General features: G+C 44.0%; 1 protein-coding gene across 1 annotated transcript in view; it reads right to left on the bottom strand.

The window, feature by feature from the left end:
• Window positions 1–2,151: 2,151 nt before the first annotated feature.
• Window positions 2,152–20,235, bottom strand: part of CELSR1 (cadherin, EGF LAG seven-pass G-type receptor 1) — a gene marked incomplete at its 5' end in the record, with an annotated part of 171,480 nt that continues 153,396 nt past the window's right edge. Inside the window, 11 exons of the mRNA XM_009698658.1 lie at window positions 2,152–2,176; window positions 4,122–4,386; window positions 4,694–4,936; window positions 5,854–6,021; window positions 6,850–6,953; window positions 7,495–7,589; window positions 7,889–8,014; window positions 10,068–10,194; window positions 11,484–11,563; window positions 12,889–13,001; window positions 19,450–19,624. Of these exons, the coding sequence (XP_009696960.1) occupies window positions 2,152–2,176; window positions 4,122–4,386; window positions 4,694–4,936; window positions 5,854–6,021; window positions 6,850–6,953; window positions 7,495–7,589; window positions 7,889–8,014; window positions 10,068–10,194; window positions 11,484–11,563; window positions 12,889–13,001; window positions 19,450–19,624 (1,521 nt within the window). The remainder of the gene's footprint in view (window positions 2,177–4,121; window positions 4,387–4,693; window positions 4,937–5,853; window positions 6,022–6,849; window positions 6,954–7,494; window positions 7,590–7,888; window positions 8,015–10,067; window positions 10,195–11,483; window positions 11,564–12,888; window positions 13,002–19,449; window positions 19,625–20,235) is intronic.

Here is a 20,235-nt window from a genome sequence, read left to right as displayed (position 1 = left end):
TATACATTTGTTAAAAAAAACAACAACCTCCAGTGTCTAATCTGCCATAAAGCTTTTAAAAAGTCATAAAAATAGGTTTTAATTTTTTTGTCATTAATACAACTGACTCTCATTTACTGCAACAATTCTGATCAAAATAAAAACTACCTACATCTCACTGGGACAACATATACATACTCAGATGTAAAAACACCTAGTGTGGGTTATACACAATGCCTGAGCACACAGCCAAGTGCCAGGCCCTTAAAACATTCAAAACTTTTTTCTGTCAGAAAATGTCACACAGTATGTTGCATAATTTTTAAAGGAACAGCATCCTTCCTCCCTCTCCCTTTCCAAAGGCCTCCTCAATACATTTGAAAATGCATGGGAATATAATGAAACCAAGATTACAGTATATATTATTTCATTTTTTCCTCAACTCCTGTATTTTATATAGCCTGATTTTCTGTGGTGTTTTTTTTTTTCCCTTTCATACTCACAGTTACACAAACAAAAGCCAAAATTTTCCCAAAAGGGCTGCTACAGTGAGCGAGGAGTTCCTGAAATCCTTGGCGGCAGAGAACAGGTCACGGCCACACCATTGCCATCCTCTGAGTCGCATATTCCCACCATGGGAGCTGCCAGCAGAGCTCTGCCCCATGCCGTTGGATGCAAACTTTTTCACATCTTATTTTTCCTTTTCTTGTAAAGAGTGCAGGAAGGTGAAGATGGCAGACACACCACACTTAACTTTCCTACACTCGTGGGATATTTTGTGGGAAACATGAAACCTTAAGCCTTCCATGTGCTTTCTGAAACACCAAGAAGGCCACGGCTTTGTCAAAGAGCTGGGCAGTGAAACCTGGACATCCTTAAAGACTTGTATTTCTGCTTTGATTAGCAATGTGTTGACTCCAGTGGGAAAGAAATTAACAGTAAAACAAAATACTGCACCTGAGGCAGAACTTGCCCCACGGGAGGAGGGCCCTCTCCTTGGGACACGCAGGGCGCCAGTTTGTTGCAGAGCCAGACCAAAGCCAAAACTTACCATACAATGACACCGCTTGTTTTCTTGTTCTTGGTAAAGGAAATATTGATTTGACTTCTTCCAGACAAGGACTGTGTTGAAATCTTAGATGAAGGTATAACTTATTTTTAGTCCTGAAGTTCAGTTGCTGAACATTTCAATGCACTTGAGAGAAGAGGTCAAAACATCAAGAAATGAAAAAAACCAAACATTTTTTGTGGGTTTTAGAAGAGGTTATGAAAAAAAATACTGTGTCCTTAAAGTGTTCCAAAACCTGTCAACAAAACTTATAAATTATAGTCATGGATTTCGATGTAATCTTTACTGTATTACTTTGAAAACTGCATTGCATCTTAAGGTGGCTTCCATGCAAACGGCAGTTACTTTATCAAATGCCAAATTCAAGTAAAATTGTGCAATGTTCATATAAAAAATATCAAAACCTCTTTTAATTGATTTCCTATTATCAAATTAAGAAGATCAGTATAAATGTAAAATATACAAAGGAACTTTTTCTTTAGCAACACCATACAAAATATATAGAAGTATCTACACTTTTTATATATATATATATAAAGGCTTTTTTTTTTTTTTCTTAAGACGAAGTGTCCATAGCGGGGTGGTAGAGATGCTGGCATAGAAACAAAAGGACACTTGTTGGGATATTCCTCCCTAGAGCCCAGCAAGTGAAAGGGTTCACACTGTAGCCGGACAAAACTCCACAAGAGACATCTCCTGGTGCTTGTCTTAAGGCTGATGGATTGACTTACTGTAGGTCCACTGCAATAATAACATGGTTTTCCTTGGTTCTCCCCAGTAGATAAGCAACCCCTGCAGCACCGTCCACACCACGAGCAGGTATCTGGCCCTCACAGTCCATCCCTCTGGCCATTTCCATGCATTTTGGCATGGGTTCATGCCGCGCGGAGCGTACCACACAGCAGCCTCATTGCAGGCGCATCCGGGCACTGTGTCTCCATGAGCGATCAGGAGTCTGCCATAACGTGAAACCATGCGGGAATTAACGCCCACCTCGTCCTCTTCACTACATGGCCGTTCCGATGAAGTCTGAGGTAGGCAGGCGGTGACCCCGTGGCGAGTAGTCCAGAACCGCGCAGCAGCGATCACAGTTTCCTGATGGTTCAAATTGAAGTTTCGTTACTGCCTCTGTTAGTGAGAAGAAGTAATCATGCAGGCTTAGGGTTAAACAGGCACAGGTAAACCACTCCACCCAAAACCACCTCATCCTTTTTAGTAAGGGCTCAGGCTCCGTGAAGTTACCATGCCTTGCTAATCCAACGCTTGCAAGGGGGATGCTGCCCTGAAGGGGAAAACTGGCGAGGAGAAACAATTCCAGGTGGTACACAAGAGATGTACTATTTAGAGGAAGCTCTGCAGAGGGGTTGTATTTGGCTAACGCTCAGGTGAAGATGCATGGTTCATACACAAATCTTACAAGGTGTTAGAAACATGGTATTTCAGACAGATTTATGCGATCCGCTGTCCAACAGCAGCGTTTTATATTACGCAAAAGGTGTGCAGATAAAACAGTTGCTTAGTACAAGTTGGCTAGTTATTCTCCAGTAATGACTGTATTATCTGGTAGCGGCAAACAGCTATTGCTTGTTTAAAATAGCTCTGTTTCCTGGCTAACCAGGATATATTTCATCAGCCAGTTCCCAGCAACTCAAAGATGTACTTTTATAGCGAGCTGGGAATGGTCTGTGTGCCCAGACAACATGGGTGTCTAAAGCATGGTGGGACAATGTCAGAGTTAAAGCCAGGTGTGACATTTTCTCTCAGTTTGGACAAAGAATGAGACTATTATTTGTGTTAATAAGAAATGAGACTACATGCATAAAATGTTTGTGCAGACTTTAGATATGGCTGTTGTCCTCATTTTAAATGCAAGAATCATGATGAGTAACGAGATTTCTGAGACTAGCCTTTGGCTGAGAGCTTGCTCAGCCTTTTGTGAACATTTGATTTAGTTTACAATGGCAAATACGCACACCGAACACCATGTGGTGGGTGGGAATCGCGCACCTGGTAATTTAGGGTCAAGTAACTTGACACGACACTTTCTCTGCAACCTTTGGATCTCCTGCCCCAGCAATGGTTTCCTTCTGCCCAGATGGACACCCACCCCATGCTCCTCTTGGTCTAGCACCTTTCTCCACCAAAACACTGCGCTTCCTCAGGGGTCCTCTTCATTGGGGTCCTGCCCCCTCCCCGCTCTCCTCCATGCTGGCTGCCAGACACCTACAACAGCTCTTGCTGGTCTTACTGGACATGCATCAAGAAGTGCTGCTCCATGTTTACCCTCTACTTCCCCTCCTTCTTCGGTGCCTGATACTGGCCACATTAACTGCACTCCACTAGTAATAGGTCCCTAATGGCCCTAAACACTCTCCCTGCCATGAAAGGGGAGGACAGGTGAAAAACAGAGGGGAAACTAAATGTTCCCATGGTCCAAGGGGGGGTGAAGGTGAGGGGCTGGGGACACAGAAGCAGAAGCAGGGGCTAGTCCTGAGCAGAGCAGCCCTTAGGGCATGCGTGGTTTCCAGGACCAGAGGTGGGCATTCCTAAGCTGTCCCAGATGCCTGGCAGCTTGAGGGAGTGGAAAAAGCCCATCCTTGTTCTGGTGATGTGTGTAGCCAAGAAGGGCTACAGAAGGCAATGATTTCGGCAGCTCACCAGGCAGGGAGGGGATAGGTAATTTGTGTGGACATGGGAGGCCAGTTCACTGTGACCAGGGGTCACCATCTAAGTGCAGCAAGCCCAGCGGCAAGGTGATGGGGCAGAGTTCGGTTGTTCTAGTCCACAGCATGCCAGTAACACATCAGCTTGCCAATTCAGAGCATGCCAGGGAGACCAGTGACAGATGTCTGTCATGGCACCTTGCCCATGATACCTATTTTGGCCTTCTCATCAGTGAAACACCATGGCTTGGAGACACGGAATGGACAAGCCATCAAGACAGTCACTGGTGAAGGACTCTGGTCCAGTCACCAGGTGAAATCCTTGCTCACGTGCGAGTTTGGGGCTGGAAAGCGGAGGGAGAGACCAGAGCCACGGGAGGTCTGCCAGGGCATCCCAATGAGGCACTTACTCTGAGTCTGAGGTGTCAGCATGTCCTGTTCCCACGTGGATGTTCATGGCCATGCCATTGAGCTGGTCTCGAGACTGCTCCCTCCGAGCATTTTTTACTGTGACTCCCGAGTCTGAGGGAGAGCGGACCCCATCATTTGTCCCCAGGGAAGTAGTCCTGGATGAGATTGTGGTCTGATTGTAATCCGATAGCTTTTCCCGCAGTCGATTCTTCATATTCTTATCCATGAGTGGGGGAGGGTAGGTGACTTTATTTTTTAAGATACCTGTTATGGAAAAGAGGGAATAATGAGAACTTTGAAATGCATCAGTAATTTCCTTTAACAGGTGAACACATCCAAGAAGTGACTTTTTATATTTCTTGGTAAAGCTTCCGGCTTCCGTCACTTTATTTCAAAACCAAAAGATTAGACTTCAGCAACTACCTACTAGCTTCCCGTGGTGTATCTGGTTACACAGGTTGGAGCCATTTGGAAAGTGTTCTTCCCTGACAGAGCTACCATGTGAACTAATTAATGCTCATTAACCCTGCAGTGTCCCAATCTGGCTGCGAGGCTAGGTTGGCTGCATTACCTTTCCTCTGCTCCGGCTGCTGGTTATTCTGGTGGGACAGAGGTCTGTTCTCCTTCTGCTGCCCTTCATTCTCCTTGTCCTGTGGTGCTTCATTGCTGTGGTTCACCTGGTTTTCCCTGTGAAGCTCTACGTTGACCTTGGTCTCAACTTTGAGCTTCTGTATCCCGCTGGGGTCCTCACCGTCACTGGCTGTTATACACTCTGTGGGCCAATAGGGTTTCACATGATTGGGAAGGGTATCAACTGCAATGCAAAAAAACACTAGCTCAAAACCCACTTTTGGTATGTTTCCTTAACCACTGCCTGGCGAGTCCTGTTCCCTGTGGCTAGGGAGGAATTGTGTGTCAAACCGGAGCAATCCTTCAGATGATCCTTGCTGGACAGTACTGCCCTCGGGGTGCAGTGACCCCACAAAACACACCTGGTAGGATGGCAGAGTGTCCAAACCCTGCCCAGAACAAAGTTGTTGGTTCCATTACAGAGAATTGTGAGGCCAACCTGACCACTCAGCTCTCCAGGGCCGGCGATCCCACCAGCTCCTTGGGGAGGTTAGTTTCTCAAGGGTGAGGGCACCCAAGGCACCTTGTGCTGTGTCTGTGCAGAGCATCAGCACACAGCCTGGACATTTCTCAGTCAAAGCTGACATCTTTAGGACAAGATGAACTATGCCTAGAAATGCCTGCACCGTGCCACACAGCATTGATATTGACAGCCAATGATCTCCAGCTCTTTAGGTCCAGGACCTCCCCGACACCACTAAATCTGCATGCATGTATTGCACGAGAAGAGGCAGGTACTTCTTCCCCCTGACCTCAAAACAACCAGCTTCTTTCGCCTCTTCTTCTTCCTTCATATAGCTGGGTAGCACCATTTCCAAGTGTTGTGGGTACCCGCCTACAAAGGCCACTCTTTGCCTGAGTGCTGTAAGCCGCAGATTTGCTCAAGCATCCTTTTACTTGTGCTCAGTTACCCCTGTGAACAAGTCTTTGTGAGGAAGAAAGGTCTCTAAGCTGGAGACCACAAGGATCTCTGCAAAAGCAAGGTGCAGCAGTAAGGATGCTGTCTCAGCCATATGGTAGTCTGGCAAATTTGTCCCATCTACTCTAAAGCTATTTTATACAAGGGAATAAACCCATTGCTCTCCCCTTGCACTGGGGTACCTTTGGGTGTGCTGTGGAGTGGGCCATGTTCATTATTTTTGGAAGTAGATGTATTCCACTTTTTCTCCGTCTCGAGCCCATCTTCCTCACTGTCCGATGAATGGGAGGAGGCGTAAGAGCTGCTGTGTTCATCGAGGGACAGCTCGCTGTCAGAGTCTGAATCGTGCTCTACAAAGGTGGAAAGGGGAAACACAGTGATGGGAGTGTGGACAGGAGTTGAACAAATCTATCTGACAAATGCACAAGGAGAAAGAAAAGGCAGGTGACTGGTTCAGGCCATGCCAGGGATGAGCTCTTTTATCCGTAAGTGTACATAGAATTAATTCACAAGGACTGCAGCATCCATCTAAGTAATTACGGGAAGCACAACTGCTTAGTTCAGCTAGTGGGCAGGACCTTTTATGTGCACAGGAGGTGCAGAACAGAATGGGGACGCTTTTTTCCCTATTCATTATGCAGAGCAGTAACTCCATAGGATCTCAATCAACACAACACACAGGCAAACCAAGGTACCTAGAAATACCAAAAATCTGCAAATGCGCTTAAACTTAAAAACTGCTACAAGGCAACAAAATTTAATGTCAAGACCCAAATGAGAGGAAATCAGACCAGAGGCACTTTTCATTTTCTTGTACAAAACACATAGCAGTAAAGGAGGATATTGCCTCAAGGTCTCAAATATTAAAAGATTTCCAATTAAAAATCAAGAGCAACAGCACATAATTTGTGAGAAAGAAAGGGGACACCAGAAACTGTCAACAGCTATGACAGCTGTCAGATTAAAACTGAACCATCACAAGAAGCAGATACATGATATTTCCATTCCAGGATTCCCTAGTAAGGCGGCCACTGCACAGCTCGTTATGCCAAGAGCATAACGAGAATGAGACATACCAGGTCAGACTAACTATTCTTCCTATTACAGAAACCTTTGAAAAAAGTGCTGAGAAGGAGAAGGTGCACAAGTATGTCAAAACATTTAGAAATAATTCTTACCATTGGATTTTGATGGATTCCTGTGAAAAATGGAGGAATCTGCTTCAGTCTGACCAGCCCTTGCTTGACTTGAGGATCCACTGAGCTTATGAGCAGCCTCATCCCTTCAAGAACAAAAACAGAGGACAACTTTCTGTTAAGAACTTTACTGTCCTTAACAACAAGGCAGACATGCAGATGAGATTCTTTCGGTCACATGCAGACAGCTGCAGTGGATGCCTGTGCTTGGTTGTCAATGTGTTGCTTCTACAGCAAGACAGGTTATCCTAATGTAGCTGTCTGCCTCTGGCCACAGGAATCACACTCTGAAAAAGCCTAAAGTTAATAAGCTAAATTCCACTCCTTGAGACATGTCTGAATTTTAACAGGCAAGCAGCACAGCCCACACAGTTAACATAATGCTAACCACGGCACTGTTGGAACTCCCCACTGAAGATGCATGCATGCAAAAGAAAATGCACAAAAGAAAATGACAGTCATATAAGCCAGAACCATTAGGACATAAAACAAGTAGCATTTGAACCACAACATTTCTGTTTTCCACAAGAGCAATGAAAAGGGAAAGGCAAGCACCTGCAAGCCATGCACCTGCCACCTGATTACCTGAGAATATAAGCAAGGTAGCTATTGTGGCTCTTGGCTGACCTGACGGTGCTTTCTAGGGAGACAGTGGATTCCCCAATAGTCGTGCGATACATATTTGGCTCTTCTATATATGTGTTGTTACAGTTCAGAGATCGCTGAAGGAAAAAAAAAAATGACACAAAGCAATAATGAATGATCCTATCAAAACTCCACATTTCCCACAAATGTATTATGTTTTGAAGGAACCAAGTGGTTTTTGAAGCTGAAGAATTCTTTCCTCTCAAAAGTTTTAATTAAAATAATAAAACTTTCGAGAGAGGCCATCAGTAATCTTTGTACAAGTCACTGAAAGCAATCAGACAATTCACTTAATTACGGACAAGCCACCTATAAGTTCATTTTAGGTAACTTCTGCCAGCAAGAGGATATTTTTTTCCCAGTGTTTTTTCCTTACAGTTAATAATGTAGCTCTTGTTGCAGTGGAATCGTCTGGAAGAGGTTTCTTCCCAGTTAAAGTGTTCTTCAAGTGCTTCCTGACTTCTTTGTTAAATACACAGTGGAAGAAGAAAATGAACAGCCCCTGGATCATTTTAGAGAGAAGAAGAATAAATGTAAACGATTAATTACTACCAAACTGCAAATAAAGATATTAGAGAACAGCTGTTGTGAAACAACTCCTGAATTCTAGTTCATAGTCCATTATTTCAATAGCAACACCTATTTTCTGTCTTTGACTGAAATGGCATTGATTGATCTCCTAGGACTTCTTCATAATTTGCTTCCAAGTTCAAATGTGCATAAAAGGCCTGGGAAAATATACACAACGATGCGTTCCTCCAGGATTTACAGAGCAGAGCTTGTGGTAGGTGCCACCCTCCCTTGTCGTTTGGGAAGAAACTTTCTTCTCAAAGTATCTGCTTCCATCAAGGCTTAGTCTTCCTTAGAATCATTATGGCTGGAAGAGACCTCAAAGATCATCAAGTCCAACTGTATATCCAATGGGGACCTCAATGTCCCACTAGAAGACACTGCAGGGAGTTTCAGGGTTGTACTTGCACTAAGATTTTAGAGGTTTTACACCGATGAGGAGACAAAATCAACAGCAGCACATAAAAAAATATCATAGCTTTTAATTAAAATCACTAGAAATGGGGAACTCCTGTGATAGGTGTCCTTAATACTCTTGCTAAGAGAACTTTAGAAAGCCTTGTGAGATGTGGAGAGATATTGAGGGTAGATAGGTCCCAACTTTTGCCCCTTGGGCCAGCAATACCTCCTGGTGGGAAAATCACTAAAATCCCCAGGGCTGGACAGTTGTTGGCTGCCAGGAACACACGTTAACAGCTTTGGTTGGGGGCACGCACGCGTGTGCCATCAGATGTATTTGCTCTGAGGGAATTCATGCAGCTGCTAAATTGTTATCAGCTTTGGTTGGAGATATAGAATATGGAAGCCAATCAGTCATGAAGTTGCAGCTGTACCAACATCACAAGACGCCTGCATTTCACGATTTCAGCCAAAGCAATTGACTTAGAGTAACTTTAAACATCAAGCTCATTTTCTAAACATTAAATCAAATACAATCTTAGCTGGCATTAGCACTTTGGGATTATTCATTAATAAAATTCACATAAATGTATGTTTAAAAATATAAGTTCAAAGAAGGCAATGACGTGAAACGCCACATACCACTGTGCCTCTCTGGGCAAGTTTGGAGAACTCCTGCTGCTGACTTTCTGCCCTCTCATCAGGTTTGTATTTAATTTAATTTTATTTTAGGCTTGTGGAAGCCTGGTTTTACAGCCTGAGTAGGTGTATTTATTTCAGAGCACACCAGCTGCAGTGGTAAAATAACCTTGCTCCAGGCTGGCCTATCTGGTGTGCTTTCAGGGCATGGACAGTCATCTCCGGAGGAGACCCATCAGACTTCTTTTTCTCTTTGGCTGCAATTTGTGGCTGTTGTGCTGCAGCTGACAAAAGTGTCCTGCCAGCAGTAGCTGTTTTAATACTGCAGGCACTTGCCATGACAGTTACTGCCATCCTTGGTCACATTAAAATTGTGACCAACACAAAGCTTCATGACTACTTCCATGCCAAGTCTCCTACAAATAACTATTTTCTGCATCTTTAATCAACAAATGTGTACACTAGGACAGGCAACTCAGTAAAACCCTAATGCAACGAGTTGTATTTGAAAAATCATTTTTTTGACTCATTTCCTTAAACAGTAACTTAATTTGTGAAAGCCTTGAACTTGGAGCCATCCACTCTGGGTGAAATAAAACAGTCTCTTGTTTGCGGGAGCAACAGAACGACTGTTAACAATGAGCACATGGAAGACAGTAACAAAGATTTTGTCTCTAGAAAGACAGAGATATAATTGCCTACTGTTATTTATCTGTCACAGGTTACAATAGTAGAGCACTTATCTTTAATGACTAAAAGTGAGAGATGCAATTACTCAAAGTTATGATTTTGGTGAAAAGAATCCTTTCTTTGAGAAAAGACAGCAAAAATTGTACTTGACATCTTCGTTTTTCTTAAGTTAGCTCATGTTTAGCAGGTTTTTGGAGGTCTGGGTGCAGCAGCACACTCACCAAGGCCTGTCATGGACAAGATGCCATTCAACTTACCTGCAGGCAGCTGAAAATGGCAAAGAGATAGTGAAACATCATGACATCACTGTTCACCGCCATCAGCCCCAGCAGCCACGTGGCACTGATGAGCAGCAAGAGCAGGAACGCCGTTCGCAGCCCAGAGCTGTAAAGCAAACACAGACGGGCATTTGCAGTGTGAGAGGATACAAGAGAATAGCCCTACTTCTCCCACAGGCAGTGCCATGTGCCCAACGATTCGGTAACTGGAAAGGCCCTCTGGGAAAATTAGGGCACTGCTCACCAGCTCCCAGTTCCCAACTCTCTCATTGCACTACTCAATGACTTAGCATATTTAGGTAAAAAAAAAAAGTAATTTCTTTTCAAGTTCGTATCCAAGGTTTTCTTCAAACAAACCAGGTTGTTTGCCCAGCCCATGCTGTTCAGCCTTGTTGACTCTGAGGAAGAGATCTGGGCGGTAAATGGCCACGTCCGTCTCATTTCTGTTTGTTAAGTTCACTCTCGCATTCCTTCTCAACATTACAGCCCAAGGTTTTGGATCAAGGGCACTCAGGAGAATAGTTGTTTGCTTAAAAACATTATTTCCACCGACAATTTCAAAAGATGGTCATAATTCTAGTGGCAAAAGTTTTGTACTATGAGTAAAATAGCTGCCATTAAGTAGCAATTATACTCCATTTGTTTATGGAGATTTAAAAAAGAAACTTTAAAAAATTACCCAACAGCCAGAGCTGAATAAATAGCTAGAAGAAGCCTTTTGAAATCTCATACAGGTACCTATTTGAAAAGAAAAAAGGGGCTGTCTTGCCACTAGCTAATCCCATTTCAGTTCACAGGTAAATTCTGAGCGTTGGGCAAAACAGACGTTAATGGGAACAGGCTGCCACAGCAGCTTGGGTAGGCGGCAGGTTGCAGCTTGCGAGGCTTTCTGCTCATCTGATGGGGAGTGGGCCTGGGGGAGGCTGCCCCTCAGCATGGGAACCTCAACAGGTCTCTGCCACGATGTGGCTGGTACCCCAGGCATTTGTGAGGGGAGACCTTTCTGAGCCACAGGCAAGCACGGGGAGACCCAGAATTAAGTCTACCTGGGCATGCCATGGGTAGAGGTGAAGTGACGGTGTAGCTGGGAGTATGATGAAAGATCTGGAAGGACTGTAATGATACCATCCGGAGACCAGACCTTCCCCTCTCCCCTCTCTTCTCCTGCCTGCACTTGTTGGTGGTAAAGAGCACCATGGTGAAGGTTTTACAGAGCCTTCAAGGGAACCCCAGGAGCAGGTGCTGGTGAAGCAGCTCCAATCACCTCTACCGATGCTGACTGTCTCCTCCAAATATCTTTTTTATTTCCCACTCCAACACTTGCTTTTAGGCAATTCTGTCCGTTTATTATTCCTGGCCAGAACTTTTTCTACAGGTTTTTGAACCCAAACTTACACAACTCCAGTTTTTTCAAATGAACGTTGCCTTCGTCTGCACGATGCTTTCATTGCTAGTATAAAGATGACAGTGTTTATCTGAAAGGGAAATTGAAATAACAGCATGGATTCTTTCTGCACATTTGTTAGAGCTCAGTTTTCAATGAAAATGCAATTTTTATCCTAAAATGGTTCATGGTGCCAAGAATATTTTTCCTTCAATTTACAGGTCTCTAAGTTCCAAGATTCATCTTGTTTCAAGCCAATATAGTCAAGAACATCCTGGGACTTGATCTGGGTAAATCCAGTAAGACAGCCCTATGCAAAGAGGCTTGAGTGAAAGATAAAAAATTCACGAATGGCTGTCCTTGTCCAGACCAGAGTCCACTCAGCCCAGCATCTTGTTTCAGCTGGGTCAAACCAGAATATAAGAATATAGTAACAGAGCAAGCATATAGTGATAATTGCTCTGAATACTCCTCCAGCCTCTGCTGATTTCCACAGCCGGGATGTAGTAGGTGGGGTGGTGCGTTCGTACTTCATCACTCATAGTCAATATCAATGCTGAGAATTTGTCTGGGCATTCACTTTCCGAAACCGCGCAGAGCTGTTTCTTTCTGGGAGTTGCCAACTTAACTTGCTGTGGAGAAACGACGCAACTCATCCTGTTTGTTCTGAATCTGCGACCTTCTGCTACTGCTTGTGTTGGAAAAGGCACTGAACAGATGGCTCCACAGTCATTTTCCCCAGACCACCACGCTATCACAGGCTCCTCCCTCCCCGCTTCTCTGCAGCTTTCTCTTCGCTAGGCTGAAGGCTCCCAGTCCACTTAGCTAGTCCAGCATGGGGTTGTCCCATGTCTCTGATGACTCATGGCCCCAGTCTACTCTGCTTCCAGGTCTACTTCATACGTTTTGAGATGAGGAGACCAGAACAGCACTTAGTATTCAAGATAGAGTCATACCATGAATATTTATCTTCTGGTGCTCTGTTACTGAGGGAAGCTTTAAGGGAGAAGTTAAACACCAGCCCATTCTTTTAAATTCCTGAAATTGGAATTATTTAATATTCCTTTAGGACTTCTGGATGAAGTGACTTGTTACGGCTTATTTTGTTGTTTTGTCTAATAAATTCACCGACCAACCCTTTAAACATGGAACAAAGCAAATGGGAAAAAATAAATAGGTTTCTGGCCATACAGCCATTGTTCCACAAGCCATCTTCGAACTGGCAAGCAGCCCTCTGATTTCCAGGAGCTTAGCTCATGTCTTATCTGTTTAAGCAAAAGAGGCAAGCTCGGGTACATTGGCTTCAAATGTAAAGAATACAGTTGCTTCACATTATGACTACTGTTTAACAAGACGTAAAAGAAAAGGTATCAGTAAGGAAGAAACAGCTCCAGATGCCAACTCCACCATACTTACAAGTACAACAATTACAATGGGCCCAGCAAAACTCCATATAAGGGTGTCATGAACAGATAACCAGCAGAAATCAGGGTTCCCATAGCCTTGTGGATCCAGACCAACAGCAAGCCCTGGGTCACAAAATGGAAAGAAAGTATATCAAAAAGGTGCTGCTAAGATCTTCTATATAACCAGGCACATTTTCTAATCACTGTCTGACAAACAAAATGATAATGGCAAAATGTGTTCAACAGGAGAGTCTGGGAAGTCAAAATCAAGGCAAATATTGAAAAAAAAGTTTTGTAAATCAAAACCTTTATGCTAGTCACTCCATATCAAATGATACTATGAGTTTTGCCTACCAGAACAAAGTTCAGCTGCATAAAAACGACAATAAATGAAAGTCCCAAGTTAATTATGTTTCAGCACAATTTTATAGTCATACTCATGCAGTGTGATGAAGCCTTGAGGGTGAGTGACACGTTGAGGAATTTCAATAAGCCTGTGCAGCAGAATGACATGAATCATAACTGAGGAAATGTCTATACTACCAAAAAAAAGCGCAACTGCCGTGAGCTTGCTGTCACTAAAATAACACCAGAGACAAAGGAACCTGGGAACTCACGGGAGTTAACCGTTTGAGCTCAGGTGGGATTAATTTTGAGCTGCCATCCCAGGTACCTCACCTTGCTTTCAGTGCTGTTTGAAATGGAGTTTGCTAATGCCCCCAAGGCAACTGAGTTAAGAATACACCTTTTACTGTTTTATTTTTCAAAGCCCGGACAATTCCAAGGGTGTCTTTGAATCCACCCTCCACCTGCTGATTTACAGTACTGCCTGACTTGATGACCTACACCTCGCCCATATGGTGACAGACAGGGATTGCTGCCTTTGACCTGCAAAATCATAGAATCGTTTAGGTTGGAAAAGATCATTGAGTCCAAACGTTAACCTAACACTGCCAAGTCCACCACTAAACCATGTCCCTAAGCACCATGTCTACACATCTTCTAAACACCTCCAGGGATGGTGACTCCACCAGATCCCTGGGCAGCATGTTCCAATGCTTGACAACCCTTTTGATGAAGACATTTTTCCTAATATCCAATCTAAACCTCCCCTGGCACAACCTGAGGCCATTTCCTCTTGTCCTATCACTAGTTACTGGGGAGAAGAGACCAACCCTCGCCTCGCTACAACCTCCTTTCAGGTAGTTGTAGAGAGCAATCAGGTCTCCCCTCAGCCTCCTCTTCTCCAGACTAAACAACCCCAGCTCCCTCAGCCGCTCCTCGTAAGGCTTTTCCTTCACCAGCTTTGTTGCCCTTCTCTGAACACACTCCAGCAGCTCAATGCCCTTCTTATAGTGAGGGGCCCAAAACTGAACACAGCATTCGAGGTGCGGCCTCACCAGCGCAGAGTATTTATAGAAACATCTGTTACTGTCTTTTACAGCAGTAGCCAGATTAAGTTCTAGTTGGGCTTTGGCCCTTCTAATTTTCTCCCTGAGTAACCTCATGACATCCTCGTAGCCCTGCTGAGTCGCCTGCCCTTTCTTCTAAAGGTCATAAGTTCTCTTCGCCAGAGTTCCCGGTTCAACCAGGCCGGTCTTCGTCCCCGCCTGCTCATCTTGCGGCACATCGGGACAGCGTGCTCCTGTGCCTTTAAGATTGCCTCCTTGAAGAGTGTCCAGCCTTCCTGGACCCCTTTGCCCTTCACGATTGCCTCCCAAAGGACACTGTCAACCAGGCTCCTAAACATGCCAAAGTCTGCCTTCCAGAAGTCCAAAACAGCAGTTCTGCTGACCTCCGTCCTTATTTCTCTGAGAATTGAAAACTCTATCATTTTGTGACCGCCATGTCCAAGATGGCCTCCAACCATCACATCACCCACAAGTCCTTTTCACAAACCACAGGTCCAGCAGGCACCTTCTGTCATTGGCTCCCTCACCAGCTGTGTGAGGAAGTTCTCTTCCACACACTCCAGGAACCTCCTAGACTGTTTCCTCTCTGCTGTGTTGTATCTCCAGCAGACATCTGGTGAGTTGAAGTCCCCCCCGAGAACAAGGGCTAGTGACCGTGATACTTCTTCCAGCTGCTTATAGAATATTTCATCTGCCTCTTCATCCTGGTTGGGTGGTCTATAGCAGACTCCCACCATGAAATCTGCCTTGTTGGCCTTCCTTTCTTACACATAAACACTCAACCCTCTCATCACCACCATGAAGTTCTAGACAATCCAAACACTCCCTAACATACAGGGCTACCCCCACCACCTCTCCCTCCTTGCCTATCCCTTCTGAAGAGTTTACCGCCATCCATTGCAGCACTCCAATTGTATGAGTCATCCTGCCGTGTTTCTATGATTGTAACTATGTCACAGTTTTCCTGCTGCACAATGGCTTCCAGCTCCTCCTGTTTGTTGCCCATGCTGTGTGCATTGGTGTAGATGCACTTCAGTTTGGCTACTGATCCTACCATCTTTTTGGGGGGAGAAGCCCTAATTCCTACGTGACCATTCTCAGGCCCTTCAGTGGTTTCTAACACATCAATAACCCTTGCATCTTTGCCATTGCATGGATCTCCATTCTCTACCTCCACTGAGATGGCAGACTGAAGGACCTCACTAGCACATCATCCCTGAAACATTGGTGTGCTGCCCCCAGGCTTTTCTATAGCGAGCCTGGTTTTATCCCTTTCCCCTTTCAAATCTAGTTTAAAGCTCTTTCAATGAGCCCTGCTGACTCCTGTGCAAAGATCCTTTTCGCCCTTTGAGACAGGTGTATCTTCCTTCTTCAAGACACAGAAACTGATCCCTACGAGGCCTATGGCCAACGACATATGGTAAATGGCTGTGGCATGTTGTCTGGGCATTGGGGGCACCTATTGCGTTGAGCGTATGTCCTGACTCAAGCAGGCGGCCAATGTTGACGGCAGTGCTGCTCTCTGCAAGGAGAATTCAAGTGCATTAATAAAAGCCTTTTTTGAATTGAAGCCCGTGTGCTCTGATAAAAAGACACTGAAAAAGGGAGAGGTAGCTGCATTTCACTCTTGCTGCTTAAAGCTGGCCCACAGCCAATATTCACATCTGGTACAGGCCTACGGTCTATGGAAATTAAACTGGCTGTTTGGCAAAGCAATGGATATTGGATCTGTTTTCTCTGAAATGTGGAATGAGATAGTACTGGTCTCCCTTCCTGCTCCCATTGGTCCTTCCACCACCCCCTTCAGCAGTTGCCATCCAGAAAGAATTAGCCATAAATGATTAAGGGACCATAAAGTATTTTATACAGATGTAATTCTATAGACACAGTCTGTTTCCCAGGACTCGATTTCGCCATTAGTGAGACTTAAACTACAGTTTGACCAAACATCTGGCTCTAAGAGTAATTGGCAGACCGCAACATTTTTTCACTCTCAAACTCCTACCCTAAAGTTCTCCATTAAACAAATGGGGCAAATTGCAGTCTTCAGGTATGTGGTTCAAATTTTACTGCAGTCAACAATATGTGAAATAACACTTTACCCAAAGGCAGAATTAAGCCAATGTAATGTAATACAGAGAATCGTTTTGGCACATCAATGAAATGCCTGGCTGTCCTGAGCAGACTGAGTGTGCGGGCTGTGTGATAGCTCACTGATGTTTGCAGGAACTGGGGCTGGTCCTATGGCCAAGTGTTCTGTGCGGACCAGCACCCATCCCAGGAGCATGCCAAGAGCATGCTGTGGGGAGGTGCTGCTGGAGGGGCATGTTTCCACCCTTCTGAGCTCCTGTGGGCTCAGTAGCTGTGTGTGACTCAGGTGACTGTGGGTCAGCCTCACTTCTCTCCTGACTCATCGCCTTGCTTAGTATTTACAGCAAATGGCAGATTTTGAAAGTGCCATTTTCTGGGGGATATTGGTTTCAGGGCTACGCAAGAACCTGTTTTAACATGAGCACTGCAGTCTGCGTGGCAAAGCAGTTACTGCGCACATATGCCAACTGGTTAGCGTATTGCCACGAAGACACGCAGAACTGGAAGGGTCTTGCTGGGTGCCAAATCCAATCCTTTGCTCCTGAGACAAGGAAGTCATAAAATCCCTCTCCTAGATGGATCCAACAACATTTTAAAATGCGTAAGCTTAAAGCAAATTTAAAATGTTCCACCATCACTCCCTATGGAGGAATATTCCAGATCCACACTCTTTTGATGGCTGTAAGCCTTCTCCCAACTTCCATTTTACTTTTATTCATGGCAATTTGCTTTTCTATGCTGTGGTTAAATGTGCTTCTTCCCTATTGGAGTGTTCCCTATGCAAATGTTTTACTAAGTTTTCCCTCCCCTAACGGTCAAGGTTCCCTTCTGCAAATAGCCTAGTCTCACCACAGATGTCTTAGGACCACGATGTCCTAGCTTGAAATGAATGTCAGTTTGAGCATGAAAAATAGAAAAAATAAATAAACAAAACAGTAAAGCCAATGCTACTGTAGGTGGTTGTTCTTCTTTTTTTTTTTTTTTTTAAGGATAGCTATGATTAAGATGAGATGGGCTAGACATTTATCTTTCAAATAAAATAAAAAAGTCCTTTGGATGTCCAAGACTAAAATTCCTTCCCATATCTAGAGTTTTCCACTATTAAGAAACATACACAATTCTTCTCTTATAAAGCAATTTAAAAAACGTGTGTTTAAGATGCATGCTATGAAGTTAGAATCTTTTTACTGTTTAGATATTAAAATTTGAAATTTATAAAAGAAGCTTATTTAAAATATGTACAGTTACAAAGTTATCCAGCAGCAAGAAATCCCACATTGTGCTATTTATGATGAAATAATTTTCTTATCAGATCATTTGTAAAGCTGGAAGGGCAAACTAAAGGTTTAGTTTTCTTTATCCTTCATTTCACAAAATCCTCTGACTTGCTCAGTAATAGGGATCTGACTTTTCATCTAAATGAACTGGAAATTCAGTAGATTCAGAGATTAAATTACAGGAGACAACCTGGAACCATAACTCATAGTTTTAAAAGTGCAAAATAGTTCCATATCACAGAGAACAATATCTAAGTAGAAAAATGCAAAAGTGGTGTACTTGTAATATTTAGATTGCATAATACTGCTGTTGAGAAGGTCTGAATTAATTTAAAATTCAGGAGAGAAACTAAACACGAAACATAAAATCCTTCTGACAAAATTCTTCTAAAGAGTTATGTGTTCTGAAATGCAAATTGTTTATTGCTATTTAATGAGAATACTCCTTTTCTACCCAAAATGACGCTGCCAGTTATCTGACTGCACTGAAACGTTCCTGAACATACTGCAGTAGTCCTGTATGTACTGATAGAAGTTACACTGTTTTACAAGTTCAAGGACGACTTCTATTTAAAATATGGGGTACGTCTAGAGTGGCAGAGCCTTCTGGGCTGTGCCTTCCACTGTGTTCTGGATAAACTCATAGACGTAGAAATTATCTATGCACAAGGTGATATGGAAAAAATTACCAGCTCTCCAGAGAGAAAACTAACCGGTACTAACCTACGTTATATTTTGGTATTACACTTTCTTAAGTAACATAGAAAAAAAAACCACATTATTTTTAACTCTAACTTGTTCCATAATATTTTTCCAAGTGTATATGAGTGATAGCTATTTGTTTGACCTGAGAGACATCTAAATCTCTGCCATTGCTGACAGTATGTTGTTATCTGTAAAAATAAAAGTAATTGGAGAAAAGTTAACTGTCTGCCTACGATCTGATTTCCTGCATGGCAACAGATACATGCTGAAATAGTTGAACCAAAAAACCCCACGCCAACTGTTCTGTGAAGTGCACTTCCCGAGGAGCTGTCTGCCTGAATTAACGCAGCACCATGTGCTTAGGGTAGCACTGGAAATGCCTGAGTGCAAAAATAGGCATGGTGAGGGCGGAGATGGATGTGCTCCTGGGTATCACCCTGGAATGGTTTAAAAGATTACTGCCTCCAGCTTTTCATTACTTTTCCTCAACTGAAAGTTGTTGCCTTTGTATCTGAACTGGAGTAAAAGGCTGCTTGAGTATTCGCAGCTCGTTTTTATGCCAAGTAAAACACAACTGCTGAAATCCCCTTCAGGGAGCGTTTACTGCTGGTTGAGAGTATGCAATAGGAACGTCCAGTGAAGGGCAGGAACATCATGTAGGCAGCATCAGTTCTGAAGCCACTGCAGCTACCTCCCCAAGAGACTGTATGTCCATATCCCAAGGGACCAGCACAGGGTAGGAAAATTTCTGAAGGCTACTGGCAAAGTTGTTAAAATAAAAATACTGTTACTCCCAAGCAATGTTATCAAGTCCTGTTTTAATCTGAGTGCAATTGTGTTTATGCTATTGTAAAACTGTCAGTATCACTTCAACTGGGGGAACAGATGCTTGGCACACAGGTCTGCCAAATTCAGGCTGACTTCTGCTAGACACGAGTTGGTGTTGCCCTCGTTCAGGAGAACGCTGAAGTGACAGCACTAGTTGAGAGTACCCATAGCTGTCTGGGATGGGGTAACTTCCCTGAATCTGGCCAGTGAAGACAGCAGGGAAAGGAAATGAAGCTGTTTTGGGGTGGTTGAGAGTACCTGTTATGATGGCAGTAATGCCCCAGCCAACGACGTAGTAGAACCGCATGTGCCCAAAGTTGATGTTCCTCACTTCAGTCAGCATCCGGTAGATGTGGAGCTGCTCCACGAACATCCATGCAAAGGTGCTCATGTAGAAATAATGCAGGAGAATGGCAATCACAGTACACACGAACTGCAGAAGGGAAAGGGCAGGGAAATTAAAGTTGCTTTTCTGAATCACAATCTGGTGAGTCACTGGCTCCCCCATGCAGCTAAAGGCAAGTGTAACAAAAAGGTTTTGGCAGAACCAATATACTGCCATTAATGAAGTTTTTCAGAAAAGCTGTTCGTATTGTGAAAGTTGTTTTTTTTTTTCCAAATTATGTGGCCTGTTCTGAGTCTGGTTCAACTTTACCCTATTAACCAAACATGCTTTTGGTCACTGCCCTTGCCCTCCACGTTCTGTGGCTAATTTCTCTGGGCATATTTACAGTAAAGTTGAGGACTTTGGCTATTCTGACTGAATTCCTTCTGCTCACAGGAGGGGCAGGGCTGGCAGAGTTCCTGGCTCTTTCTCCTGGTGCAGAGCAGGAGGTGGGGATGCTCCTGTGGAGTGCTGCAGACCCTCTGCCCTGCCTCTTGTACAAGTCTCACCTGCACAATGCCACTACACCAAATTCAGCCACAGCGTCTTTAACTGCATCAGTTGAACCGGTCTCACTGCAAGGCCAACAATTTGCTCCTGAGAACAACCACTCTCAGCTCTGCACTGACTTGGTGTCTCCCATTTCCACATCAAGGGCA

The sequence above is a fragment of the Cariama cristata genome, unplaced genomic scaffold, assembly GCF_000690535.1.
Source record: "Cariama cristata isolate BGI_N322 unplaced genomic scaffold, ASM69053v1 scaffold13154, whole genome shotgun sequence".
NCBI classification, from domain to species: Eukaryota; Metazoa; Chordata; class Aves; order Cariamiformes; family Cariamidae; genus Cariama; species Cariama cristata.
The sequence above is the reverse complement of the archived record's forward strand: the minus strand, read 5'-3'. Positions and strand labels throughout refer to the sequence as shown.